We start from the raw sequence: 22071 nt of genomic DNA on the forward strand, positions 1-22071 counted from the left end.
AACAACTTATTTAAACTTGATAATTTGTTAATTCAATTTTCATATTATCATATTTTTTTTATTTTTACACAAGGCATATGTACATATAACTTGTGATAAGACAAAATAAATAATACCCACCCTTAATGCTCCAAAACAAAGGAAAAAGAAAAAGAAAAAAAAAAAAAACCACCCTTAATATTTCGAAATTATTTATAAAAACATAAAAATAATTTATTATTAGCTTTAATAATTAACAAAATAATGTTATATATATTTTTTTAAACTGAAAATAGAATGATGATGATATATGATGATGAATATAAAAAATGATATTGACAAGTTATATGTATGTTACACATACAACTTTATTTAGGTTCAGCAACCGTCAGATACAGTCACGGGGTTCACGAGAAAGTTGTGGCAATGCGCTGTGCTGGCGGCGAATAAAATCGACACATACAATATAACATTAATTCTTTCGAGAGGTTTTTAGAAGCGTCAGCAGGATTAACAACAATGTATGTGTGTATACTCAAGTGTAGTAATACTATATTATAAAAAAAAAAAAAATAAAACGTTTTATAGTAGTTTGCCGGTTAGTGAACATCACGAGACAATTTAATATTATAAATAATAATAATTTAAAATTAAATAATACATTTTGACTTTTAACTTTGGACAATGATTAATATTTGGATGTGTTATTTGTGTCTTGTGTCTTGACTTGTCAACATACTGTGTTAATAATTATTTTTTTTTTTTTTCAACCCTAATCTGTTGGTAAGTCAAAATATTGTTATTATTAATATTATTATTTTGACTATTGTTTAATCAATTATTTTCATAATATTATAGTATTATTATTTATTTTATATTTGTTGTTTTCGAACGTGCTCGTGCTCTTTTTTTTTTTTTTCTTGTCTAAGTGCATTTTACTACTGCTCTATTTTTGTATTTTTTTTTTTTTTTTTAAATTTAATTATGTTTGTCGGGTTATGCACCTCGTGTAAAAAATTTTTTAGTTTATTATTATAATTTTTTTTTTTTGTACGAGTGGCAGAATAATAATTGTCTTGGACTGAATTTTTTTTTTAAATTACTTTTTATCGAAATGAAAAATTTAATTTGTCATAATGAGGATAAAAAAATTATTATTCCTTTTTTTTTTTTTGTTTAAAGTACGATATAGATAATGTGTTTTATGTTTATTTTAAAATTGAGTCATTTAAATTATTTATGGAATTTATTTGTTAATGTGACGTATCAATTAAAAATAAATCAAGTATATATATTTGATTTTAATAATACACACATCAGTATACGCATGATTATCTTGAAATGTAAACAAATGATTATTTTTGAGTATTAAATTCTTGGATATTAAATTATAAACATTTGGAAATAATAATCCAAAATTTTTTATTTAAAAAATATATGTTTGTATAATTTTTCATCTGTTGTAACTTAATTTGTGGAAGAAAGTTTAAATAATCATTTTAAATTTAATTTAAAAATAATAATTGTAATAATATTTAGGTAATTATTATTTAAAAGACTTAATTTTAAAAAATTATTTTTTCTAAATAACAATAATAATAGTTTAAATTATAATTTATTCATAGTTTTTTTTATATTTCGGAGTAAGTTAATTTTTAAAAGTATTTTAATTTTTATTTCCATCTAAAATATCAAATTTTTTTTTCTTATTTTATTACATGACAAATTTAAGTAGATTTTTTTTTACTTCTAAATTTTTTTATATATAAAAAAAAATATATATAGTCACAGCTGAATTTACCGAGTATCTTTGTGTGCCATGCTAGAGATAATATCTTTTTTAAGTCACGCGACCCAAGATTATATGCCCACGAAATATCTAGACAAAAAATAAATAAAAAAAATCACAAGTAAAAATTGATATGAGAATATATAAAAAAAAATTCAAGTTATTTAAATTTTTTTTTTATTATCTCCATTACCCATTGAGAATTTTTCCACTGATGATTTTTGCTTCAAATAAATTAAACATCATTATAAAAAATCGAAAAACTTTATTTACTTTTAGTCTCAAATTTAAATAACATAAATAAATTAATACAATAAAATTATCCTTGACTTAATATTTAAAAATTTACAAATCGACAATGACATTAACTCACAATTATTATTATAAATAATTAATAATTTTTAAATATCGAAAAAGCAACTATTTCGACGATCGAAATGAATAATAGAAAAAAAAAAAAAAAAAATTAACCTTGCATTTAACTATGTGTCCTTGATTTTAGTTGTAACTGCGGAAATGACCTTGAAATAATGTACTTAAATAACCTTTATTAATATCCATATCGATTTGTGATATTGACAAATAAATAAATAATTTTTTTATTATATAATTTAGTATATATAAATAATTTTATTTACTCGTTTTTTTTTTTTTCTCACACTCGATTGACTCAACAACTAATTACAATGATAATTTTTTTATGGTCCATACTTGTTACTCTGTTAATTACAATGATTGAAAAATATATTGTCATTTAAAAAATAATATATATACCACAATGAGTATTAAATTTTTAATTTTTTTTTTTAACAAAGGGTCTGAAGATTGACTTGTTGAGTAATATATAAATTGATATCAATAGTAATGCGTGATGTCTTAAATGTTTTATTACTCACAATTTAATACAGTCCCTATTGTCATTGGAAATAAAAAATTTAAAAATATAATAAATTGAAAGGGAAACCTCGTTAATTTTTCATTGGTAACAAGGCTTTTAAAAAATATTAACTTCTTGAACCCATGCCAATTGTATATATTTTTTTTTTTCCTTACATTTTATTACTTTTTTATTTTAATTTTTTTTTTTTTTTTGAATATAATTTAAATAAAATTTCACTAATGTCCTCGTGTTTATAATTTAAAATTTATTGAAAGTTTTATTTTAAAAAATTAAAATTATCAAAAAAATAATTATTTCAATATGTGTTTATAATTTTTTTTTTTTTTCTTTTATAATCGCTTATCTTTTGAGTATAATTTTTCAAGGTTGTTATTTTGATGCGTTACATATTGGCATTTGCTTTGTTGTTTGTCAAATGTAACAATTAAATTTTACGACAAAAGACATATTAGATACTGTATAAGACACAAGGACTATTATTTTTTTTTTTATACATATTTTTTTTTGTCTTTAAACAAGTAACAATGTTTTTTTTTTTTTAATTTTTCAATTGAAGGTTTTATGATTATAATGAGATCTAAATAATAAAAAAAACAACAGATGAGTTTAATATTGTAATTATCATAAAAATTGAAAAGTCAATATTTAAAATTATCATTTTATTGTTAATAAAAAAAATAAATAATTATTATAAAAATACGTGGTTAAAAAATAGAGTATAACATCAGTTATTATCGAGTATAGAAACATATTTATAGTTGTGTTGTTTGTTTTTTTTTTTTTTTTTTTCATTCAATTCAGTTATGTTTTGACTTGTGAGGAATAAAATAGTCACAATAATTGTGTGCCTTTATAAGTTTAATTATAATTTTAAATGTTTTAAATAAAAAAAAATTATATATTTAGTTAATTCAATGACAAAGAGAGAAATAAAGTCTTGAAAATATTTAAATATTTTTTGTTGTAGAAATTAACAGAACGAAGATTAATTTGGAAATAATTATTTACATGAGGACATCTTCATCACGTCTGAGACTTGGTCGATCACCAAGAAAAAAGCTGGATAATCTCAACAATCTTAATTGAAAATAATAATTTATTTTTCATTTTGATATATAAATTTTATAAATATTCGCATAAAATGGATCGTAAATCATCTATGAATACCAAGAAAAAGCTTTCTTTTCTTGGCTTTGGTAAAAAACTATTGGTAAGTTTAATAAAATTTTATTTTACATTAATAATTTAATAATAATAGTATAAATATTATTTATTTTATAGAAAAAATTATAAAAAAATTTCTATGAAATTTTTTTTTATCGAAAAATTCGAAAGAAAAATATCAGGCAAATCGAAAACTTGTGTCATTATTATCGTAAAATAAATAATCAATTTGCGTGCAAGTTAAGAATACCATCAATATGCAAAAAACGTATGTTAATGTTCATAGAATTTCAAACACCATGTAATTTTAAAAAAATAACAATATAAAATTCAAATGTTAAATGGTTATTGACTTGAAATGATTGTAAATAATCAGGCCAATATCAATTATCAAGGTCGCGTGTTTTTATTTATCTAACACATGGTCATTTAAAAAAAACATTTAATAAATTACTGGATATTTTATTTTCATTATGATCATTCTATTATTTACATCAAAATTTATATCTATTATTCGACTGACAGACATTTTTTTTTTTTCATTTAATGTATTTGTTTTTTCTCGTTCTATACTAGATAAAACAGTTGAAAAAAAATATATATATATTTAATGATAAGAGCTTATCGTTAAATAAAAAAAAAAAAAAAGTTACGTTTTTTCCTTTGCTGTTTTTTTTTTACATCATGATAATAATTTATTTAAAAATTTATTTATACAGTATAATTATATTCACATTATTTTAAATACAAAATATCATATAATTTAATAATTTTTTTTTTGCTAATTATTTAAAGTATATTTAAAAAACGACTTGTACAAATATTTGTAATCTTTATCATGTATCCACCCATTAGTAGTCGTCATTAACATTTCATAAAATTAAAACCAAACTAAAAGCTCAATTTTTTATCACACTAAAGTTTAGAGCTTTATTACCAATTAGATTTTAATCTATGTGTTTAATATTTTTTATTTTAAATGAAAAATATAATAGTTTATAAAAAAAAAAAAAGATGATAAATCAACCGACTAATTAATTGTCATTTTCAATTAATTTTATTATATCATCAATAAAATAAAAAATTCAAGAAAGAAAAAAAAAAAAAAAACAATGTTAATGCACTTGATGTTAATTATTTTTTTTCTTTTATCTTTATGTTATTATTTTTTTTTTCAATTGATTTATTGACGTCTTGTGATATGTATTAAAAAAAATATATTTATAATATAGTTATTACGTAAATACGGAAGAAGCCGTAAAGATTAGATTAGAAGAAAGTATAATGATGTCAATAGCTTCTTATAATGTAAGTGTACATATGTATGATTATAAACAGGTACATGTGCACAAGTGTATATAAATTATTATTATAAATGAGGCCTTGTAAAAAATGATAGAGGTTCATGGTTGTTGATCGTGTCTACATACTAGGATAATACACTCGTCTATGATAAGATTGGAACAGTCTACCTTAAATTCATTATCACATTAAAAATTGAAAATATAAAAATGTATATTTGGCCGATGCTATTCTACTTGCGCCGTCGCTTTAACTCAAATTCATGATCGATAATATCCATTGCATATATATTTCTATATATATACGTCATAGAAAAATTATACTTTTATTTTTTTCACAAATGAACGTCAGTTGATGCAGATTTTTACGTTCGAAAAGAAGCACAGGTAGATTCGTCAAAAAAAAATAAATTATTTATTCTAATTATCATATAAAAATAAATTGATATTTTTATAAATATTATTAAATAATTTTGTTTGTTTAGATAAATTTTAAATATAAATTAAATAATTTGTCTAGCTTAGAAATATATATTTTAAATTTCGTAAAAATTCAATCGAAATTTCATTTTGTTTTTTTTTTTAATTAACGTTTATCTGTTTTAATTTTGTTGCAAATTAATCAAGTTTAAAATTTTAAAAAGTGGTTGATGTATTATAGTGAATATAAATATTTTTTGTTATTTATAAATATACTTTTTTAATAATAGAAAAATTTAAATATTTTAAAATAATTTGACCTTATAAAAGTTGGTTTAAAATAGTTTAAAAATTTAATTAAAATCCATGGTCAATTTGATGATGATATATAAATTATCGATAGATTAAAATTGACCGAGACCCTGGACATAATCATCGCCAATGTCAAGGGCACTTGTTGCTCTTTTCCCCGCATCTTGCAATTTTATAACATTAATGCGCTCGCGCAAATTATTTCTACTGATTCATACAGAGTATTATCCATTATTTTCTATAAGTCTATTTTTAATTTAATATGTTAATTCAAAAAATATAAAAGTGTTCTTCAAGCCTATCAAGTTAAATATACATAAAATATATATTTGTCATTTTTATTTAGAAAAAATTTATTTGCAAAGTTGAAGGTTTATATATCGATCCATTTGGGTCATTTTTAGAATCAGGTAAAAAAAGATTAAATAGCGCAATGTGATAAAATAACTATGCGCAAATGTGTACCTCAATATCAGGGTTTATTATTTTTTTTTTATAACAGTCCGGGATGACATGCCCCAGGTAAAATCAAATATCATTAATAAAAAAAGCGCGGAGGTCAACTGTTTGCTATGATTCTCATTTAAAGAGTCGCAGCAGGTGAACATTATAAATTATATATTTTTTTGATTAGTGTTTTATTATTTATATTGTTGTTTATTTTTATTGACAATTTTTTTTTATGTGTTTTTATTAAAAAAAAACAATAATATATTGTTTGATAAATTGAGTGAATTAATTTTTATTTTATAATGTTGTTTTTTTTTAGTTATAAATGATGATGACAAGTTGAAGACAGCCTGACGATTTTCTTGAGAATCATATATTTTTAAATGTACAAATGTTTTTTCATTATTAAAAATATTTTCAGTTTGATAAAAGCCTCCATATAGATCACAATCTTTTTTTGTTTTTTTGTAACTTTTTGTAATTTTTTTTTTTTTTCTATTTAATCAATTTGATAATGTTGTTTTCAGCTTTGGTAAAAAAAAATTTAATAATTTTAATTGAAAAATTATTATTATTGTTAATAAAATTGTATTTTTTCCATAGACAGATGGAAATGGCACAGAAACACCAGAGTTGGACGAAGAGATGGAGAAAGTCTTTGCAATGGATTCTAAAAAATTCGACGTAGCAAAACTTGGATCAATCTCAAAATCAGCTGGATCTGATCGTGATCGAGGCCCACCACCACGTTATGGTGATCACGCTTCTAACCGTGAGTAAATTATAATATTTATTAAAATCTAATCTTGATTTATAATATTTAAAATTTAAAAAAAAAAAACAATACACCTACGTAAAAAAATAATTTATGATTCAAATAAATTTTAAAATATTGAAAAAAAAAAAATATATATATAATATATTTAAATTTAAATTAACTTGTCAGCTTCAAATCGCTTCTTTAAATAAAAAATCTTGATTGACATAGCTTGTACATATTTATTATTTCCTGTTCTTTTAAAAGAAAAAAAAAAAAATTAATAATCAAGTGTGATGATTAAATTATCTTAGTCAAATTATTTGTCAAAATTTATTTGAATTAAATTATTCATACTGTTTGATATTTAAAAAAAAAAATAGTTTACATTATCTATTTTTTAATTATTAATTTTATTATAATTTTAAACAGAGCACAGAAAAAAAAGTTATCCTCATCCGCACATGCCACTAAAAAGTTTGCATAGCCGATCAATGCGACGACATTTATCACCGTAAGTTAAACAAGAAAAAAAAAAAAAAAAACTGATTTATATCTCTTTTAATATTTTAATTTTTTTTTTCATATAATTTATCTGTATATTTTTTATTTATTTATTCTTTAAAATGTTTAGCGAGGGATCAGTGACAGAGTTGGATCAAGTAGAGTCAAATGTTGGAAATGGACAAATTCGTACTGATAACGAAATGGATGTATTAGACAGCAACGGTACAACATTTATAAATAATGAAGAAACAATTGAACATACACCATCAACAGATGAACAAGAAAGTACAACAATTAATAGTGAATTTGAAGCTCAAATATCTGAAAGAGCTGCAACTGGTTACAATGATAATACAGTACAAGGAAGTCCAAGAGTACAATTTGAAAGAATACAAGAAGAAACCACTGAATTGGGACAAATTGAAGAATTAATTGCTGAAGAAGATAAAAAAATAAGAAGACATCATAAACATGATCACAAGTAAATTAATTTAATTATTAAAATATAATATTACACGTTGAATAATCATGACAATAACCGTGAAAATAAGAATTAAAAATAACAATTGACAAATAATAATACGATGAGGGTTTATTTTTGCAATTGACCTAGACCTGAACAAGTGTAGTGTAGTATTGCCTGGTGCCATGGCCCGTGGCCAGACCATTAACAAACAGGAAAGAAAAAACGTCTAGCAGTCTTTAGTGAATCGTCTGGTTTGTTCATTTATCAAAATACAAACGTGGTTATAAATATTTGTCTTTTTATTTATTTTATTTTATAAATTATTATACTTTTATTTACGGTTGTTTGACCGAGTTAGTTGTCCTTTGACATGCCAATCACCTACGATCGATCACTCGACCGGATCGGTGACATCAGACGGTATATTATTTTATTTATCAATTGTTATTTTAATTATAATTAAATTTTATACAAAAAAATTAAATTTATATCAATTTAATTGATCAATTTAAAAGCAACATATATAATATATTTTTGTGTTATCATTAAATATAATGATAAATTAAATAATCATTAGTTTGACATCTAGCAAGATGAAAAATTAAAATTTACATTCATTAAATTTGCTAGTTAGGAAGTGTCAAGGCCATTAAAATTTTTTGGCACATAAAAGAGTACTTTTATAATTCTATTTATATTTTTTTTTATTCAATATAAAAATGTATATGTATATACCTGAAAATTAAATAATATAAATAATTTTTAATTTTATTAACAGAAGACACCATCATAAATCACGAAAATATTCACTTCAAGAAGATCCACAATGGAGAAAACGTTCAGGTGCTGGTCTTCCAGATATGTCTGGTGCACTTGGAAGAAGAGTATCTGTTCAGCCAGATGAAGCAAGTACACTTCAAGAGCTTGATATTGAAGATTTAGAATCACATAGAAGTGATGATCCAAGAGGTAGAAGAAGACATAAAAATTCATTAATACAAATTGGTAGAAAAAAAGAAGGTGGTATACCACATGATGCATTTAAAAAAATGTATGATCATTCACCACATGAGGTATTTGTACAACTTGATGAATTATTTGGTGTTGGTGAAGAAAGAGAATGGCGAGAAACAGCAAGATGGATAAAATATGAAGAAGATGTTGAAGAGGGTGCTGATAGATGGGGTAGACCCCATGTTGCATCATTGAGTTTTCATTCATTATTAAATCTTCGACGTTGTTTAGAGACTGGTGTTGTTTTACTTGATTTAGAAGAAAAAGATGCTGCTGGTTTATCATACAGAGTTGTTGAACAAATGGTTATTGAAGAACTTATATTACCAGAAGATAGAGCTGTTGTTATGAGAGCTTTATTACTTCGTCATCGACATGTACATGAAAATGAACGTGGTTTTAGATTTGGTGGAAAAAGAAATTATTCAAGCTACACAAGTCTTCAGGTAATTGATTATTATTTTTTTACTTAATTATACTTATACTTGTTGAACAAATTTAATATTAACTAAATTTAAACTGGCAAAAATAAATTTACAACAAACAATATATATACATCTTGAAAATAATTAAGAATGATATTATTTTTCTTTATTATTTTTCTTTTTTAAACAGTCAATCTGGCTGGATGAAGATGATGCTTCGCGGGAGGGCACTGAGAACCATGTAACTCAACATGTTAAATCTCACTCGTTGTCCTCATTTGCTAATCATTTATTTTTTTTTCTATCAAATCATCAATTTGTTTTGAAGCATATAATTATTTTTTTTTTTTACCATTGTGTAATAAAAATAACCATTAATAAAAATTTTCATTATTTTCGTTTTTTTTTTTTTTTGTTTTTGTTTTTGTTTTTAATAACACATTAAATAGCTGGTCAATAAATTTATCAATAATAATGTATAAATATATTTTATATAAATCATAAAAAAAAAAAAATGATTGAAATAATTAATTGACAAATCATTATTTGAAGTTTTAATGTGTCATATGTATTTTTTATTTTCACGCCAGAACATTTAGTACACAAATAATAATAATATTCAATAATCATCTAGGCGTTTGTTTAAAATTTAATTATAATAATATTATTTAACAGTTATTAATATAAATTTGTTGTTGTTTTTCTTTTTTTTTTTTTTTCTTTATTTACTTAGAATTTAAATGATACAAAGCCAAAAATAATTCCAATGAATCAAGATAATAATAATACTACGACAATTGATATGAAAGAAGAATTAACATATACAAGTAGTAGTGAGGATCTTAAAAAAACTGGACAAAATGAATATATATTAAAAAGAATACCAACTGGTGCTGAAGCAACAGTTGTTCTTGTTGGTGCTGTTGAATTTTTAGATCAACCAACAATAGCATTTGTTCGTCTTGCTGAGGGTGTATTAATGCCATCAATAACTGAAGTTACAATACCAGTTAGATTTTTATTTACTTTATTGGGTCCACGTAATGCTGATTTAGATTATCATGAAATTGGAAGATCAATATCAACATTAATGGCTAATACGTCATTTCATAAAATAGCATATAAAGCAAATGATAGACAAGAACTATTATCAGCAATTAATGAATTTTTAGATGATTCAATTGTTTTACCACCAGGTGATTGGGAAAGACATGCATTATTACCATTTGATGAACTTAAATCAAAAAGTGAAGCAATTAGAAAACGTAAAGCAAGTGCATTAGCTAAAAATAAAAAAATTAATTTAATACAAACAAATGATTTAAGTGCTGCTGCTATTAAAAAAGCATTAATGGCTGGTGAAGAAAAACAAAAACGTGATGATCCATTAAGACGTACTGGTAGACCATTTGGTGGTTTAATAAATGATATTAAAAGAAGATATGCATTTTATGCATCTGATTTTACTGATGGTTTAAATTCATCATGTATTGCTGCAGCTATTTTTATGGTATAATATATTTTTATTTAATTGTTTATTTATTTTTTTTAACAATGATTTTTAATTATATTTTTTCTCTTTTATTATTTTCAAAAAGTATTTTGCGGCATTGTGTGCAGGTATGTTATTATTATGAGTTAATTATTATTATTAATTATTAGCCTAATGGTATTAATGTTTATTTTTCATTTTAGCAATAACATTTGGAGGACTTATAAGTGATAAAACAAAAGATACAATTGGCATATCAGAAACACTTGTTTCTTGCTCATTAACTGGTATTATAATGGCACTATTTTCAACTCAACCACTTGTTATTATTGGTACAACTGGACCATTACTATTATTTGATGAAAGTTTATATTCATTTTGTAAAAGTAATGATTTAGATTTTTTAACAATGAGAGTTTATGTTGGTGCATGGATGGGAATAATAGCATTATCAATAGCATGTGTTGAAGGATCAGTACTTGTACGTTTATTTACAAGATTTACAGAAGAAATATTTACTGGTTTAATATCAATAATTTATATTGTTGAAGCATTTCAAAAAGTACAAAAATACTTTCGTTTAAATCCACTACATCATGAATATTGTTTTATACCAGAATTAACATCAATATATAATGATAATGATGATGATGATAATATCAATAATAATGCAACTAATAATAAATATATTTTAAATACAAATATAACAACAATACTTAATAATGCTGATATTGATATTATGAATTTTAATAAAACAAATATATGCCATGGTAAATTTCTTGATAGCTATAATCAATTTGGTTTATTAATAAATCAACCAAATACAGCATTAATGTGTACAATATTATGTATTGGTACATTTTTGGGTGCATATTATTTGAGAATATTTAGAAATAGTCATTATTTAGGAAGAAGTGCAAGACGTGCATTTGGTGATTTTGGTGTACCAATAAGTATTATAATATTTGTTGTAATTGATTTTATTGCTGATGTTAAAACTGAAAAATTATTAGTACCAGAAGGTTTAACACCAACAATGTCAAATAGAAATTGGTTTGTATCACCAAATGGTGATGGTAATAAAAATATACCATTTACAATGGCACTTGGTTGTATTATACCAGCTTTTCTTGTTTATATATTAGTATTTATGGAAACACAAATATCAGAATTAATAATTGATAAAAAAGAACGTAAATTAAAAAAAGGTAATGGTTATCATATGGATATTGTTGTTGTTTGTTTAATGAATGTTGTATGTGGATTATTTGGTTTTCCATGGTGTTCAGCAGCATCAGTTAGATCATTAACACATGTATCAGCAGTTATGGTTATGAGTACAACACATGCACCTGGTGAAAAACCACATATTGTTGAAGTTAAAGAACAACGTGTATCAGCACTTATTGTTGCTATATTAGTTGGTTTAAGTGTACTTATGACACCATTATTAAAAAAAGTACCAATGGCTGTATTAGTTGGTGTATTTCTTTATATGGGTGTATCATCAACAAATGGAGTACAATTATTTGATAGAATTAAATTATTTTTTATGCCAGTTAAACATCATGGTGGTGCAAATTATGTTAGACGTGTACAAACATATAAAATGCATATATTTACATTTATTCAAATATTATGTCTCAGTGTATTATGGATTGTTAAAAGTACAAGTGTTGCATTATCATTACCATTTTTTTTAATTCTTATGATACCTTTACGTGCACAAATGTCAAAATTTTTTACACCAGCTGAATTACGTGCACTTGATAGTAAAGGATCAGAAATTGATACTCAAGATGAACTTGATTTTTATGAAGAAGCTCCATTACCTGGTTAAGTTTTAAATATATATTTTAATTAATAATTATTGTTAGTGTCTTTTTTTTAAAAAAGATTCTATACTCATTTTAATTAATTAATCAATTAATAATTAGTAATCAAGTTATTTAAAAAAACTTAGATATTACTCTCAGGGTTGCAGAGATATTAAAATGGCTCAAAATTATTTAACATATATTTTTGATTTGATTTTCTTATTTTCTGCATTTTAATTAATTAAATATTTTTTTCTTTTTTTGTTTAATTTAAAATGTCAATTAATGAAAAATAATTAGACCTATATAAATAGTTTAAAAAAAAAACATACCTAGTGTACATAGATAAAAAAAAAAGTTATTAATTTGTTGAAATTATTTTCATTTCAAATGAAAAATTAAAAAACAATACCTTGGTGCTAATTGTATAGTACTTTTGTTGATAAATATTTATTTATTATTATTTAAAAGAAATGATAATAATAATAAATTTAAAAAATGGTGATTTGTTGGATTTGATGCTACCTCAGCAATACCTGATCAGTGTGATCAAAAAATTTAAAATGTTTATATAATCATAGATAGCCCTTTATGCATGTTGAACAAAAAAAAATAATTAAAAAAAAAAAAACAAGAAAATTTATTGATAGTATGCTCGTAAATAAATCATCTAGCTAGATTTCCAATTTTCATGTAAAAATATAAATAATTATCACCAACTTTAATATAGAAAAAAATTATAAAAAAAAAAATTAAAGATAAATAAAATACCATCAATATGTCGTCCAACAAAAAATAAAAAAATGACTATCAAATTGTAAAAAAAAAAGATTTGCATTAATCAAAAAAAAAAAAAAAGTATAGAAGAACAAGTTGAAAAATTATATATTTTTGTAAATCAACTGGCAAATAAGCTAATGAGCTTTTGAAATGAATGACTGAGTTTGAATATTGTGGATCAATTAACAAGAGCAAGCATGTACTTTTAAAAATATATATAAAAAAAAAATCCTAATAATTATATTTTAAATGAAATGTATTTTTTAAAAATTCATAAATATTGATTAATTGGAAAAAAAAAAAACTAATATATAAAATTAGGCAATCGTACTATCTACCTAGTTTTTAATTAAAAAAAACTTGATTAATAATGTGATAGGAATTTTTAGAGATAAACAATAATAGCCCATATGAAAGAAAAATAGTTAGAAAAATAAATATTTACTTAAATAATGTTCAACTTAATTCAAAAATAAAAATAAATAAACAATCATTATTTTAGTTTTTAAAATTAATAATTCTCATTATAATGAATATTAAATTATCAATTATATCATTAAAACTGTAATAGAGATTTCCAGAAAAAATGAGAATATTAATAAATTCGTTAATTTACTATTTTAATTACGTTAACGTACAGTATTAAAAATCATAAGTGAATAAATAAATATTTTAAAACTTTCCCCTCTATTTGTGTCTATATATTTTCATTCCTAAATACCACACAATGTGTTTAAAATGAGTTTGTTATTGTAAGCATGATATCATCATATCGACAAATGGAAAAAAAAATAAATAATAACGTTTCAAAAAATAATCATTTATGTTTAAAAAATTGTGGATTTATTTATTGTAAAAATGGCTTCATCACCGAGAATTATTATATCAAAATTTGGACAACAAAAATTGTCACCTCGTCCAACAAAAAATTCTCTAAATATCAGGTAAATAGACACTTAAAATTAGCCAAATTTTATTCTTATTATTATTTATTAAAATTGTATAAATTGCTTGTTTTATTTAGCAAATCATTGAGTCCAAAAACACCAACTAAAAGTCCTCACAGGCTATCATTGTCATTTAATATTGATACACCAAATAAATCAAAAATTTTAAATAATCAATTATTATCACCTAGAGAAAAATACAACAAGGAAAATTGTGTTGTTGGTTGTGGTGGATTTGGTACTGTTTACAGAGCTTCTTATCATGGTACGTTTTAATAAATAAATAACAATTTTTTTAAAATTTTGACAGTTAAATAAATTAGAAATTTTTTTAAATAGGTAATCCAGTTGCAGTTAAAATAATAAAAAGAAAAATAGATAATGATACATCAGTAGAGTCAGAAAAAAATGCAAAATTATTACAACATTCAAATATTGTTAAAGTATATGAAATTGATCAAGGTATTAATTGTTCAATTATAACAATGGAACTTTGTGGAAAAACACTTCAAGATAAATTAGATGAAAGTATATTAAATAAAATTGAACGTATTGATACGTGGTGTACAATAACAATTGCACTTGAATTTTGTCACAATGCTGGAATAATTCATGCTGATATTAAGCCAAAAAATATATTAATTTCTGCTGATGGAAATATAAAACTTGCTGATTTTGGAAATTCAATATCTACCAATGATATTGCAATAAATAAATCCTCAGTTTCAGGATTACGTGTAAGTAACTATTGTTTATTTAAAGTATCAATAAACATTAAATTGTTTATTAAATAGAAAATGGTTAATTAATTTTTTTTAGGGAACACCTGGTTATGTTGCTCCTGAAGTAATAAAAGGAAAACAGCCAACAAAATCATCTGATATTTATTCATTGGGAATTTTAGCTTGGCAATTATTAACAAGAAAAATTCCATTTGATGGTATGCATGCTCATACTATTTTATATCTAAGTGGAAAAGGCAATAGACCAAATGATGAACATGTCGATGATGAATTTAATGGAGAGTACAAAAATTTGTACAGACAAATGTGGTCTGATGATGAAAATAAAAGACCATTAATTAATATTATTATTATTAAGCTCAAAGAATTATTAAAAAATACGTAAAAAGTATATTTAAAAACAAAAAAAAAAAGAGATAATAATTTATATATATATTTTTTTTATGTTAAATTTTATTGTTAATTGAAAAAAAAATACTTAACATTACCCAGTTATTTATTATATCAATTATTTTATTTATTTATTGTCATCAATTGTTGATTGATGTGAAAATATATTGATGTTGTTTTTTATGTTGTTTATGTATCTGGCATGTCTCCACCAGGAACCAACTGTAAATTAATTTAAATGATAATCATGAAAAATTATTGTATAATAATAAAGAGGATATAATTTTATATTGTTTAAGATTAAATAATTTTTACCATAGTAATGTTATTGCCATTGAGAAGAATTTGATCAAGTTTTGTAACTCGACGACCTTCTGGTGTTGCTTCACTCTCAGTGACATCTTCCAACATCATGTTTACAAAATCATCAAATCCTTGAAGAGTACCAACAATTTCTTTGTCATTTTTCATGATTATATGAATTCTTGATCCAATGCATTTGTCAACCAATTCTTAAATAAATAATAACAATTAATTTACATTTGTTATTTCTTTTAGGTTAAATTTTTTATTATTAAAATTAAACTTACCAAGTGGCAATAAAGTTGATGGATTTGTACTGACTGAACTTGTCATTTTAATTATTTTATTTTAATAATTAGTTGATTTATAATTTATTATTAATAATATCACGTATTTATCAATTTATAATATAATAATTACAACGCACAAAAGCACTTTGTTGACCAATACCGGCACTTGGAGTTTTTTTAGAGAGGCTGATTTTGATTAATCGAATCATGAAAATTCGCCGAAATTAAATAAACATAACCTTAAAAATATAATACAAGTAATAAACAAAAAAAAAAAAAATATTATGATACTAAATACATAAATTATTGTGGCGTGTAATTTAGACTTTGAGACTTTAATTTGTCAATTGATAATATAATTAATAAATAAAAAAGTATTTAGTTGATCTAAAAAAATGTCAGACGAATCAGATTTCGATATAGAAAAAAATGAATATAATATTTATAAAAAAAAATATCAACATTTAGTTGACAGGTGTGAATTATTACAACAGGTAAAAAAAATATTCAAACAATTAAGATAAAATTAAAACAAATTAATAAAATTGTATTATTATTATTTCAGGATAATGAAAGATTAGTTTATAGAATTCAAAAAATTAGAAAACTATTAAAACGAACGAGAAAAGAAAAAAAGTAAGTATATTTAAATGATTGATATAATTTTTATAATTTTATAAATTAAATTAACATATTTATATTTAATTAGATTTTTAATAAATCGTCTTGATAAACATGGTGATAAATGGCGTGATGCACCAATGGGAGTTTTAGAAGAAAATAATGTATTTCAATCATCAATTAAAATTGAACAACCAATAAAATGTATACCACAACAAAAAGATGATAAATTAAAAAAAGTTGGTAAAAGAAAAAGTGGAAGAAGTGATCCAAATGCACCAAAAAGACCAGCAAATCCATTTTTTCAATTTTGTCAAGAACAAAGACCTCGTGTTATGGAAAGACTTTCTGGTTCACCAGAACCAAGTAAACAAGAATTAACAAGACAATTAGCAACAACATGGAAATCACTTAATTCTGATGATAAAAAAATATACTATGATATGTATGAACGTTCTAAAGAAAAATATGTTGCTGAAATGCAAATTTATAACAAAAAAAATGAAGATACATCTAGTCAAAATACACCTAGTTTAAATTAAAAAAAAAAAAACAAAAGATAAACAATTATTATTTATATATTTTAATAATAATTTTTATATTTGTATTATAAAATTTATAATATATATAATGCAGCTGGATTAATTAGATATTTATATTAAAAATTATCTTTTTCTTTACGTAATGATGCCATTGTTTCAATTGGATCAGATGTATGAGTGTGTGATTGTACTGATTTTTCATGAACTCTCATAAATGGATTTATCATTTTTTCATCACCAATTGTACTTGGTACTGTTGGTAATTTTTTTTCACGTTCAGACATTGCCCATGTAAATTTATTCATTATATTTTCATTGTTGGGCTCGACAGCCAAGCCAAATTGTAAATTTTTACAGGTATACTCATGTCCACAGTAGACTTTCTAAAATAACAAACACATAATTAATATTAGTTGATTGCTGTATAGTGTAATAATTTAAATTTTATAATGATAATAATAAATAACTGACAGTTTTGTCGGGTAATGATCCAAGTTTTTCAACAAGAGCAGTGTACATTTGTTGAGCTGTTCCTTCAAAAAATCTTCCACATCCTCCAATGAATAATGTATCACCAGTAAAAACAGCTGGTGCATCATCTTGATCACTGGTAACATTGTAACAAATGTGTCCAGTGGTGTGACAAGGAGTTGCTAGACACTCAACCTTAAGATTTCCAATATCAAATGTATCACCTTGTTGTACAATATGATTACCAGCTTCAATTCTTGAGTCACCACCGATAATTTCAATATTTTTAAACATTTCTGATATAATTTTATTTCCACCTGCATGATCCCAATGATGATGAGTCGTTAAAACCTTGGTAAGATTTACTCCACTCTCATTAACAGCTGATGCAACAAGTTCAGGATCAACTGGATCAACAATTGCAGCTTCTTTTGTCTTGTTATCAACAATCTTCAAGACAATATTAATTAATTAATTAAAATTCATATGATTAAATATTAATTTTGCTATTTATTTACTTACTAGATACATAAAATTATCACCAAGAGCTGGTAGTATTTCAACATTCATTCCTTGACCTTGAATTTTTGTTCTGGAACTGTGTAGTTTTGTTGACATGTTGCTTGACATATTTTTTGCTAATATATAAAATAAATAATTTAATAAAAATTAAAATAATTATTGTTAATTTTAAATTGTGTATATGCAATAAATATTTACCAGTTGATAATGCAGCTGTAAATTGCTGAACAAGTTTTGTTGTTCTTAAAAACATATATCACAACAAAAAACCAAAATGTAATTAATCAATAATTATTGTTGACTGTGTTGACACAACTAAACTCAATTGTTTAATTTTTTTATAAAATGAAGACAATTAAAGGTAATGGATTCTTGGTATGTTAATTATTTTTGGTTGGTTCAGATGCAGTCAGCTGTTTGAGTACATAAACTGAAGTAAACTGAATGTCATCATAAACAATCATCAACTTGAAAGCTGACTTTATTGTTATGTTGATAACAATCAATTAATAAAATGTAAACACAAAATATTAATACGTAATCATTTGTCAACATCTACAGCTTGATTTCATTCAATCATTATATATTTTAATTCATTTTATTTATATATTTATAAACTAGGTTATCTATCCTCATAACAATAGATAACTTTATTTATTTATTTATCATATTACAAAATAATAAACAATAACATTATGTGTTTTTTATTTTTTTTCAGTAGTTTAAATTATATTTATCATGGAAGATGACAATGTGGTAATGATTGACGACGAAGATGATGTTTATAAAGGTAAACATTTTGTTTTCACTATTATATTTTGTATTTAAAAAAATAATTAATTTTGTTTTTTAGTTACTGCTGATGATGAAATAGCAGCAATTGATTTTGAACTACAAAAAATTGACGAGGAAATTGATAAGTTAAAAGAAAAAAGGCTTGTATTATCACAAAGAAAAGAAAAAATAAAAGACAATGAATTACTTAAAAAAAGTTTAAAAACAGCAAATAAAAATTGGGAAAAATCAACATTTTCATGGTCAAAAAAATTGGAAAATGGCCTTGCTGATATATTTAAAATTAAAAAATTTCGTGAGCATCAATTATCAGCAATGAATGCAGTATTATCTGGTGAAGATACAATACTGGTAATGCCAACAGGAGGTGGTAAATCATTGTGTTATCAATTACCAGCAGTAATATCAAAAGGTGTAACAGTAGTAATATCACCATTGATTGCATTGATGGAAGATCAACTGTATGGATTAAAAAAAATTGGTGTAAAATCAGGAATGATGAATGCAAAAACAGACAAAGATATTACAAAATCAATGATGGATGCACTTGAGGGTAAAAATCATGATATTAAATTGATTTATATAACACCAGAATATATGAAAAAATCAAAACGTTTTATGGCAAAAGTACAAAAAGCATTTAATTTAAAATTATTAACAATGTTTGCAATTGACGAGGTACATTGTTGTAGTCAATGGGGTCATGATTTTAGACCTGATTATCAATTTTTAAGTTGTTTAAAAAGTATGTTTCCTGGTGTTCCAATACTTGGTTTAACAGCAACTGCACCAGCTAAAATAATATCAGATGTACAAAAAATGTTAGACATACAAGGTTGTCTTGTTTTACGTGCACCATTTAATCGTCCAAATTTATTTTATGAAGTACGTAGAAAACCAGCAGATAAAGATGTGTGTCTTTCAATGATTCAAAATCTTTTAAAAAGTAGATTTGCTGATAAATCTGGAATTATTTATACAACAACAATTAAAGAAGCTGAACAATTAACATCTGATTTACGTGATAAAGGACTTAAAGTTGGTTGTTATCATGCTATTCTTGAACCTGAAGTACGTTCAAAAATATATTCAAGATGGATAACAGGTGAATATCAAGCAGTTGTTGCAACAATTGCATTTGGTTTAGGAATTGATAAATCAGATTGTCGTTTTATAATTCATCATTGTATATCAAAATCAATGGAAAATTTTTATCAAGAAAGTGGTAGAAGTGGTCGTGATGGTAAAAAAGCAGTTTGTATTGTATTATATCGTCTTGCTGATGTATTTAGATTATCACCAATGGTAATTGGTGATAAAGTTGGATTACAAAATTTATATAAAACACTTGAATATTGTTTAGATCCACAAACATGTAGAAGAAGTTTAATTGCAAATCATTTTGAAGAAAAATGGAATAAAAATGATTGTGCAGAAATGTGTGATCATTGTAGATGTCCTAAAAAAATTAAAGAAACAGATATTGGAAATTATTGTCGTCAAATATATCAAATAATTGATAAAGCATTAAAAACAGATACAAATTTAACACTTATTAAATTAATTGATGCATGGTTTTCAAAAGGAACAGCTTCACATAGAGTTGCAGCTGTTCCTGTGCCAAAATTTTCACGAGAAGCTGGTGAAAATATTGTTGGATTTCTTCTTATTAATGGATATCTTAAAGAAGATTTTGTATTTAATGCATATAGTAATTTGACTTATCTTATAAAAGGACCTAAAGCTGGTCGTGCTATGGATAAAAGTCACAAAATTATGTTTGTTCATGATGAAGGCCTTGGCATTTAAATTAATTTGTATCATATTGTAAATATCAAGTAACACATTATGACTTTACAAGTTTCATTGAATAATATAAAGCTTTATATAAAAACCCATTTTAAATTTTTAAATTCAGTACAAAAACAAAATAAAAACTCTTCAAGTTAAATAATATTTTATGTTTCAAGCTGTTATCTATCGATTATTTATGCCAACAAATATGTTGCCATTTGAAGGACTTTTTCATTAAAAAAAATAACGTCATAATAAATATGAAAGACTGACATGATAATTATTTTTAAATTATTTATTTTTACTTCAAAATTATTCAAAGTAATTAAAACAATAATAATTACAACAATAGTTTTTTTTTTTTTTTTAAATTACATTTTTGTTGTAAATTCAACATATTAAATAAAATTTAAGTTTATCGAGATATAACTGTTGATTATTCTGAATTGTCAGAAGAATCTTGGTCATCTTGGTCATCTTGATCTTGATCTCGTGGATCGTCTGAATCTTCTGAATCATCTGAAAGGACTACAGGATCTTGATCTTTTGCTGGACAATCGGATGCTAAAATACAAACACTTGCTGGTGTTCTTCGCTTGTAGCCATCAAGGCAAATACATCCACTCACATTTAGCTTAAATATTTATTTAAATATTAAAATTAAAGATACAAAATAGTTATTATATTACTTACATGTGGACAATCATCAGGTTTTTGTTTTGAACAAACTGATTGGCATGCTACCTCTGCCATATTTTCTGTATAGATCTCGTTTCTTCCACAAATTCGTACTGCTTCTGTAGTACTTTCCATACTACTTTTTGTACTACTTTCTGTATTATCTCCCGTACTATTTACAATGATCATAGTGATGATTGCAAGAATAAAAAATTCGCGAAACATTTTATTTTTTTATTTACCACAATGTAGCTGACAGCAAATTGAAAAAAAATTTCGATTAAAGTTGTTTTTATCGAGTCAATTGCTTTCCTTATATATCTAAAAAAAAATATTATTGTTTGCTTTCGTTTTTTTTACATAATTATTGTTGATAATTTCAAGGAGACTTTGTAACAATT

At 23.6% G+C, this 22071-nt stretch overlaps 7 protein-coding genes across 8 annotated transcripts; 4 read left to right on the top strand and 3 right to left on the bottom strand.

Moving 5' to 3' along the window:
* The first annotated feature begins 257 nt into the window (after positions 1-257).
* On the top strand, positions 258-13439 carry LOC122856994 (anion exchange protein 3). The gene is made up of 9 exons (XM_044158954.1): positions 258-762; positions 3637-3879; positions 6920-7088; positions 7506-7587; positions 7708-8061; positions 8825-9506; positions 10219-10995; positions 11084-11105; positions 11181-13439. The coding sequence occupies exons 2-9, from the start codon at positions 3811-3813 to the stop codon at positions 12815-12817; spliced, it is 3792 nt and encodes a 1263-aa protein (XP_044014889.1). The 5' UTR covers positions 258-762; positions 3637-3810; the 3' UTR covers positions 12818-13439.
* Positions 13440-14317: 878 nt separating this feature from the next.
* LOC122856995 (serine/threonine-protein kinase mos-like) lies at positions 14318-15649 on the top strand. The gene is made up of 4 exons (XM_044158956.1): positions 14318-14518; positions 14599-14786; positions 14861-15258; positions 15341-15649. The coding sequence occupies exons 1-4, from the start codon at positions 14433-14435 to the stop codon at positions 15647-15649; spliced, it is 981 nt and encodes a 326-aa protein (XP_044014891.1). The 5' UTR covers positions 14318-14432.
* A 107-nt stretch (positions 15650-15756) lies between these two features.
* On the bottom strand, positions 15757-16418 carry LOC122857003 (U6 snRNA-associated Sm-like protein LSm5). Its single transcript, XM_044158966.1, has 3 exons — positions 16245-16418; positions 15970-16166; positions 15757-15876 (listed from the first exon to the last, which is right to left on the bottom strand). The coding sequence occupies exons 1-3, from the start codon at positions 16288-16290 to the stop codon at positions 15844-15846; spliced, it is 276 nt and encodes a 91-aa protein (XP_044014901.1). The 5' UTR covers positions 16291-16418; the 3' UTR covers positions 15757-15843.
* A 118-nt stretch (positions 16419-16536) lies between these two features.
* Positions 16537-17488, top strand: LOC122856999 (non-histone protein 10). The gene is made up of 3 exons (XM_044158961.1): positions 16537-16741; positions 16813-16883; positions 16957-17488. Exons 1-3 carry the CDS (start codon positions 16643-16645, stop codon positions 17408-17410), a joined length of 624 nt encoding a protein of 207 aa, XP_044014896.1. The 5' UTR covers positions 16537-16642; the 3' UTR covers positions 17411-17488.
* On the bottom strand, positions 17436-18840 carry LOC122856998 (hydroxyacylglutathione hydrolase, mitochondrial). Its single transcript, XM_044158960.1, has 4 exons — positions 18602-18840; positions 18404-18519; positions 17882-18331; positions 17436-17793 (listed from the first exon to the last, which is right to left on the bottom strand). Exons 1-4 carry the CDS (start codon positions 18654-18656, stop codon positions 17527-17529), a joined length of 888 nt encoding a protein of 295 aa, XP_044014895.1. The 5' UTR covers positions 18657-18840; the 3' UTR covers positions 17436-17526.
* Positions 18814-21260, top strand: LOC122856997 (ATP-dependent DNA helicase Q1-like). 2 transcript variants are annotated; one of them, XM_044158958.1, is made up of 3 exons: positions 18814-18919; positions 19122-19193; positions 19257-21260. In XM_044158958.1, the coding sequence occupies exons 2-3, from the start codon at positions 19142-19144 to the stop codon at positions 21005-21007; spliced, it is 1803 nt and encodes a 600-aa protein (XP_044014893.1). In that variant the 5' UTR covers positions 18814-18919; positions 19122-19141; the 3' UTR covers positions 21008-21260. The 2 variants fall into 2 exon arrangements, with proteins under 2 accessions (XP_044014893.1, XP_044014894.1); XM_044158959.1 differs by having other exon boundaries at positions 18861-18919; positions 19125-19193.
* A 152-nt stretch (positions 21261-21412) lies between these two features.
* Positions 21413-22051, bottom strand: LOC122857001. Its single transcript, XM_044158964.1, has 2 exons — positions 21686-22051; positions 21413-21626 (listed from the first exon to the last, which is right to left on the bottom strand). Exons 1-2 carry the CDS (start codon positions 21893-21895, stop codon positions 21429-21431), a joined length of 408 nt encoding a protein of 135 aa, XP_044014899.1. The 5' UTR covers positions 21896-22051; the 3' UTR covers positions 21413-21428.
* Positions 22052-22071: the final 20 nt, after the last annotated feature.

Source organism: Aphidius gifuensis, linkage group LG5 (genome assembly GCF_014905175.1).
Source record: "Aphidius gifuensis isolate YNYX2018 linkage group LG5, ASM1490517v1, whole genome shotgun sequence".
Taxonomy (NCBI): domain Eukaryota; kingdom Metazoa; phylum Arthropoda; class Insecta; order Hymenoptera; family Braconidae; genus Aphidius; species Aphidius gifuensis.

Excerpts from the sequence above, each read along its gene's own strand:
- LOC122856998 (XM_044158960.1), bottom strand. The coding sequence starts at position 18,656 with ATGTTTTTAAGAACAACAAAACTTGTTCAGCAATTTACAGCTGCATTA. Across the intron at positions 18,332-18,403 it reads GTGATAATTTTATGTATCTA|ATTGTTGATAACAAGACAAA; the intron begins GTAAGTAAATAA and ends ATTGTCTTGAAG. Across the intron at positions 17,794-17,881 it reads GATCATTACCCGACAAAACT|AAAGTCTACTGTGGACATGA; the intron begins GTCAGTTATTTA and ends TTGTTATTTTAG.
- LOC122856997 (XM_044158958.1), top strand. The coding sequence starts at position 19,142 with ATGGAAGATGACAATGTGGTAATGATTGACGACGAAGATGATGTTTAT. Across the intron at positions 19,194-19,256 it reads CGAAGATGATGTTTATAAAG|TTACTGCTGATGATGAAATA; the intron begins GTAAACATTTTG and ends TTTGTTTTTTAG.
- LOC122857003 (XM_044158966.1), bottom strand. The coding sequence starts at position 16,290 with ATGACAAGTTCAGTCAGTACAAATCCATCAACTTTATTGCCACTTG. Across the intron at positions 16,167-16,244 it reads ATCAACTTTATTGCCACTTG|AATTGGTTGACAAATGCATT; the intron begins GTAAGTTTAATT and ends TATTTATTTAAG. Across the intron at positions 15,877-15,969 it reads ATGGCAATAACATTACTATG|TTGGTTCCTGGTGGAGACAT; the intron begins GTAAAAATTATT and ends ATTAATTTACAG.
- LOC122856994 (XM_044158954.1), top strand. The coding sequence starts at position 3,811 with ATGGATCGTAAATCATCTATGAATACCAAGAAAAAGCTTTCTTTTCTT. Across the intron at positions 10,996-11,083 it reads TTGCTGCAGCTATTTTTATG|TATTTTGCGGCATTGTGTGC; the intron begins GTATAATATATT and ends ATTTTCAAAAAG. Across the intron at positions 11,106-11,180 it reads TTTTGCGGCATTGTGTGCAG|CAATAACATTTGGAGGACTT; the intron begins GTATGTTATTAT and ends TTTTCATTTTAG.
- LOC122856995 (XM_044158956.1), top strand. The coding sequence starts at position 14,433 with ATGGCTTCATCACCGAGAATTATTATATCAAAATTTGGACAACAAAAA. Across the intron at positions 14,519-14,598 it reads AAAAATTCTCTAAATATCAG|CAAATCATTGAGTCCAAAAA; the intron begins GTAAATAGACAC and ends TGTTTTATTTAG. Across the intron at positions 14,787-14,860 it reads TTACAGAGCTTCTTATCATG|GTAATCCAGTTGCAGTTAAA; the intron begins GTACGTTTTAAT and ends TTTTTTAAATAG.
- LOC122857001 (XM_044158964.1), bottom strand. The coding sequence starts at position 21,895 with ATGTTTCGCGAATTTTTTATTCTTGCAATCATCACTATGATCATTGTA. Across the intron at positions 21,627-21,685 it reads AACCTGATGATTGTCCACAT|CTAAATGTGAGTGGATGTAT; the intron begins GTAAGTAATATA and ends TAAATATTTAAG.
- LOC122856999 (XM_044158961.1), top strand. The coding sequence starts at position 16,643 with ATGTCAGACGAATCAGATTTCGATATAGAAAAAAATGAATATAATATT. Across the intron at positions 16,742-16,812 it reads GGTGTGAATTATTACAACAG|GATAATGAAAGATTAGTTTA; the intron begins GTAAAAAAAATA and ends TTATTATTTCAG. Across the intron at positions 16,884-16,956 it reads CGAACGAGAAAAGAAAAAAA|ATTTTTAATAAATCGTCTTG; the intron begins GTAAGTATATTT and ends ATATTTAATTAG.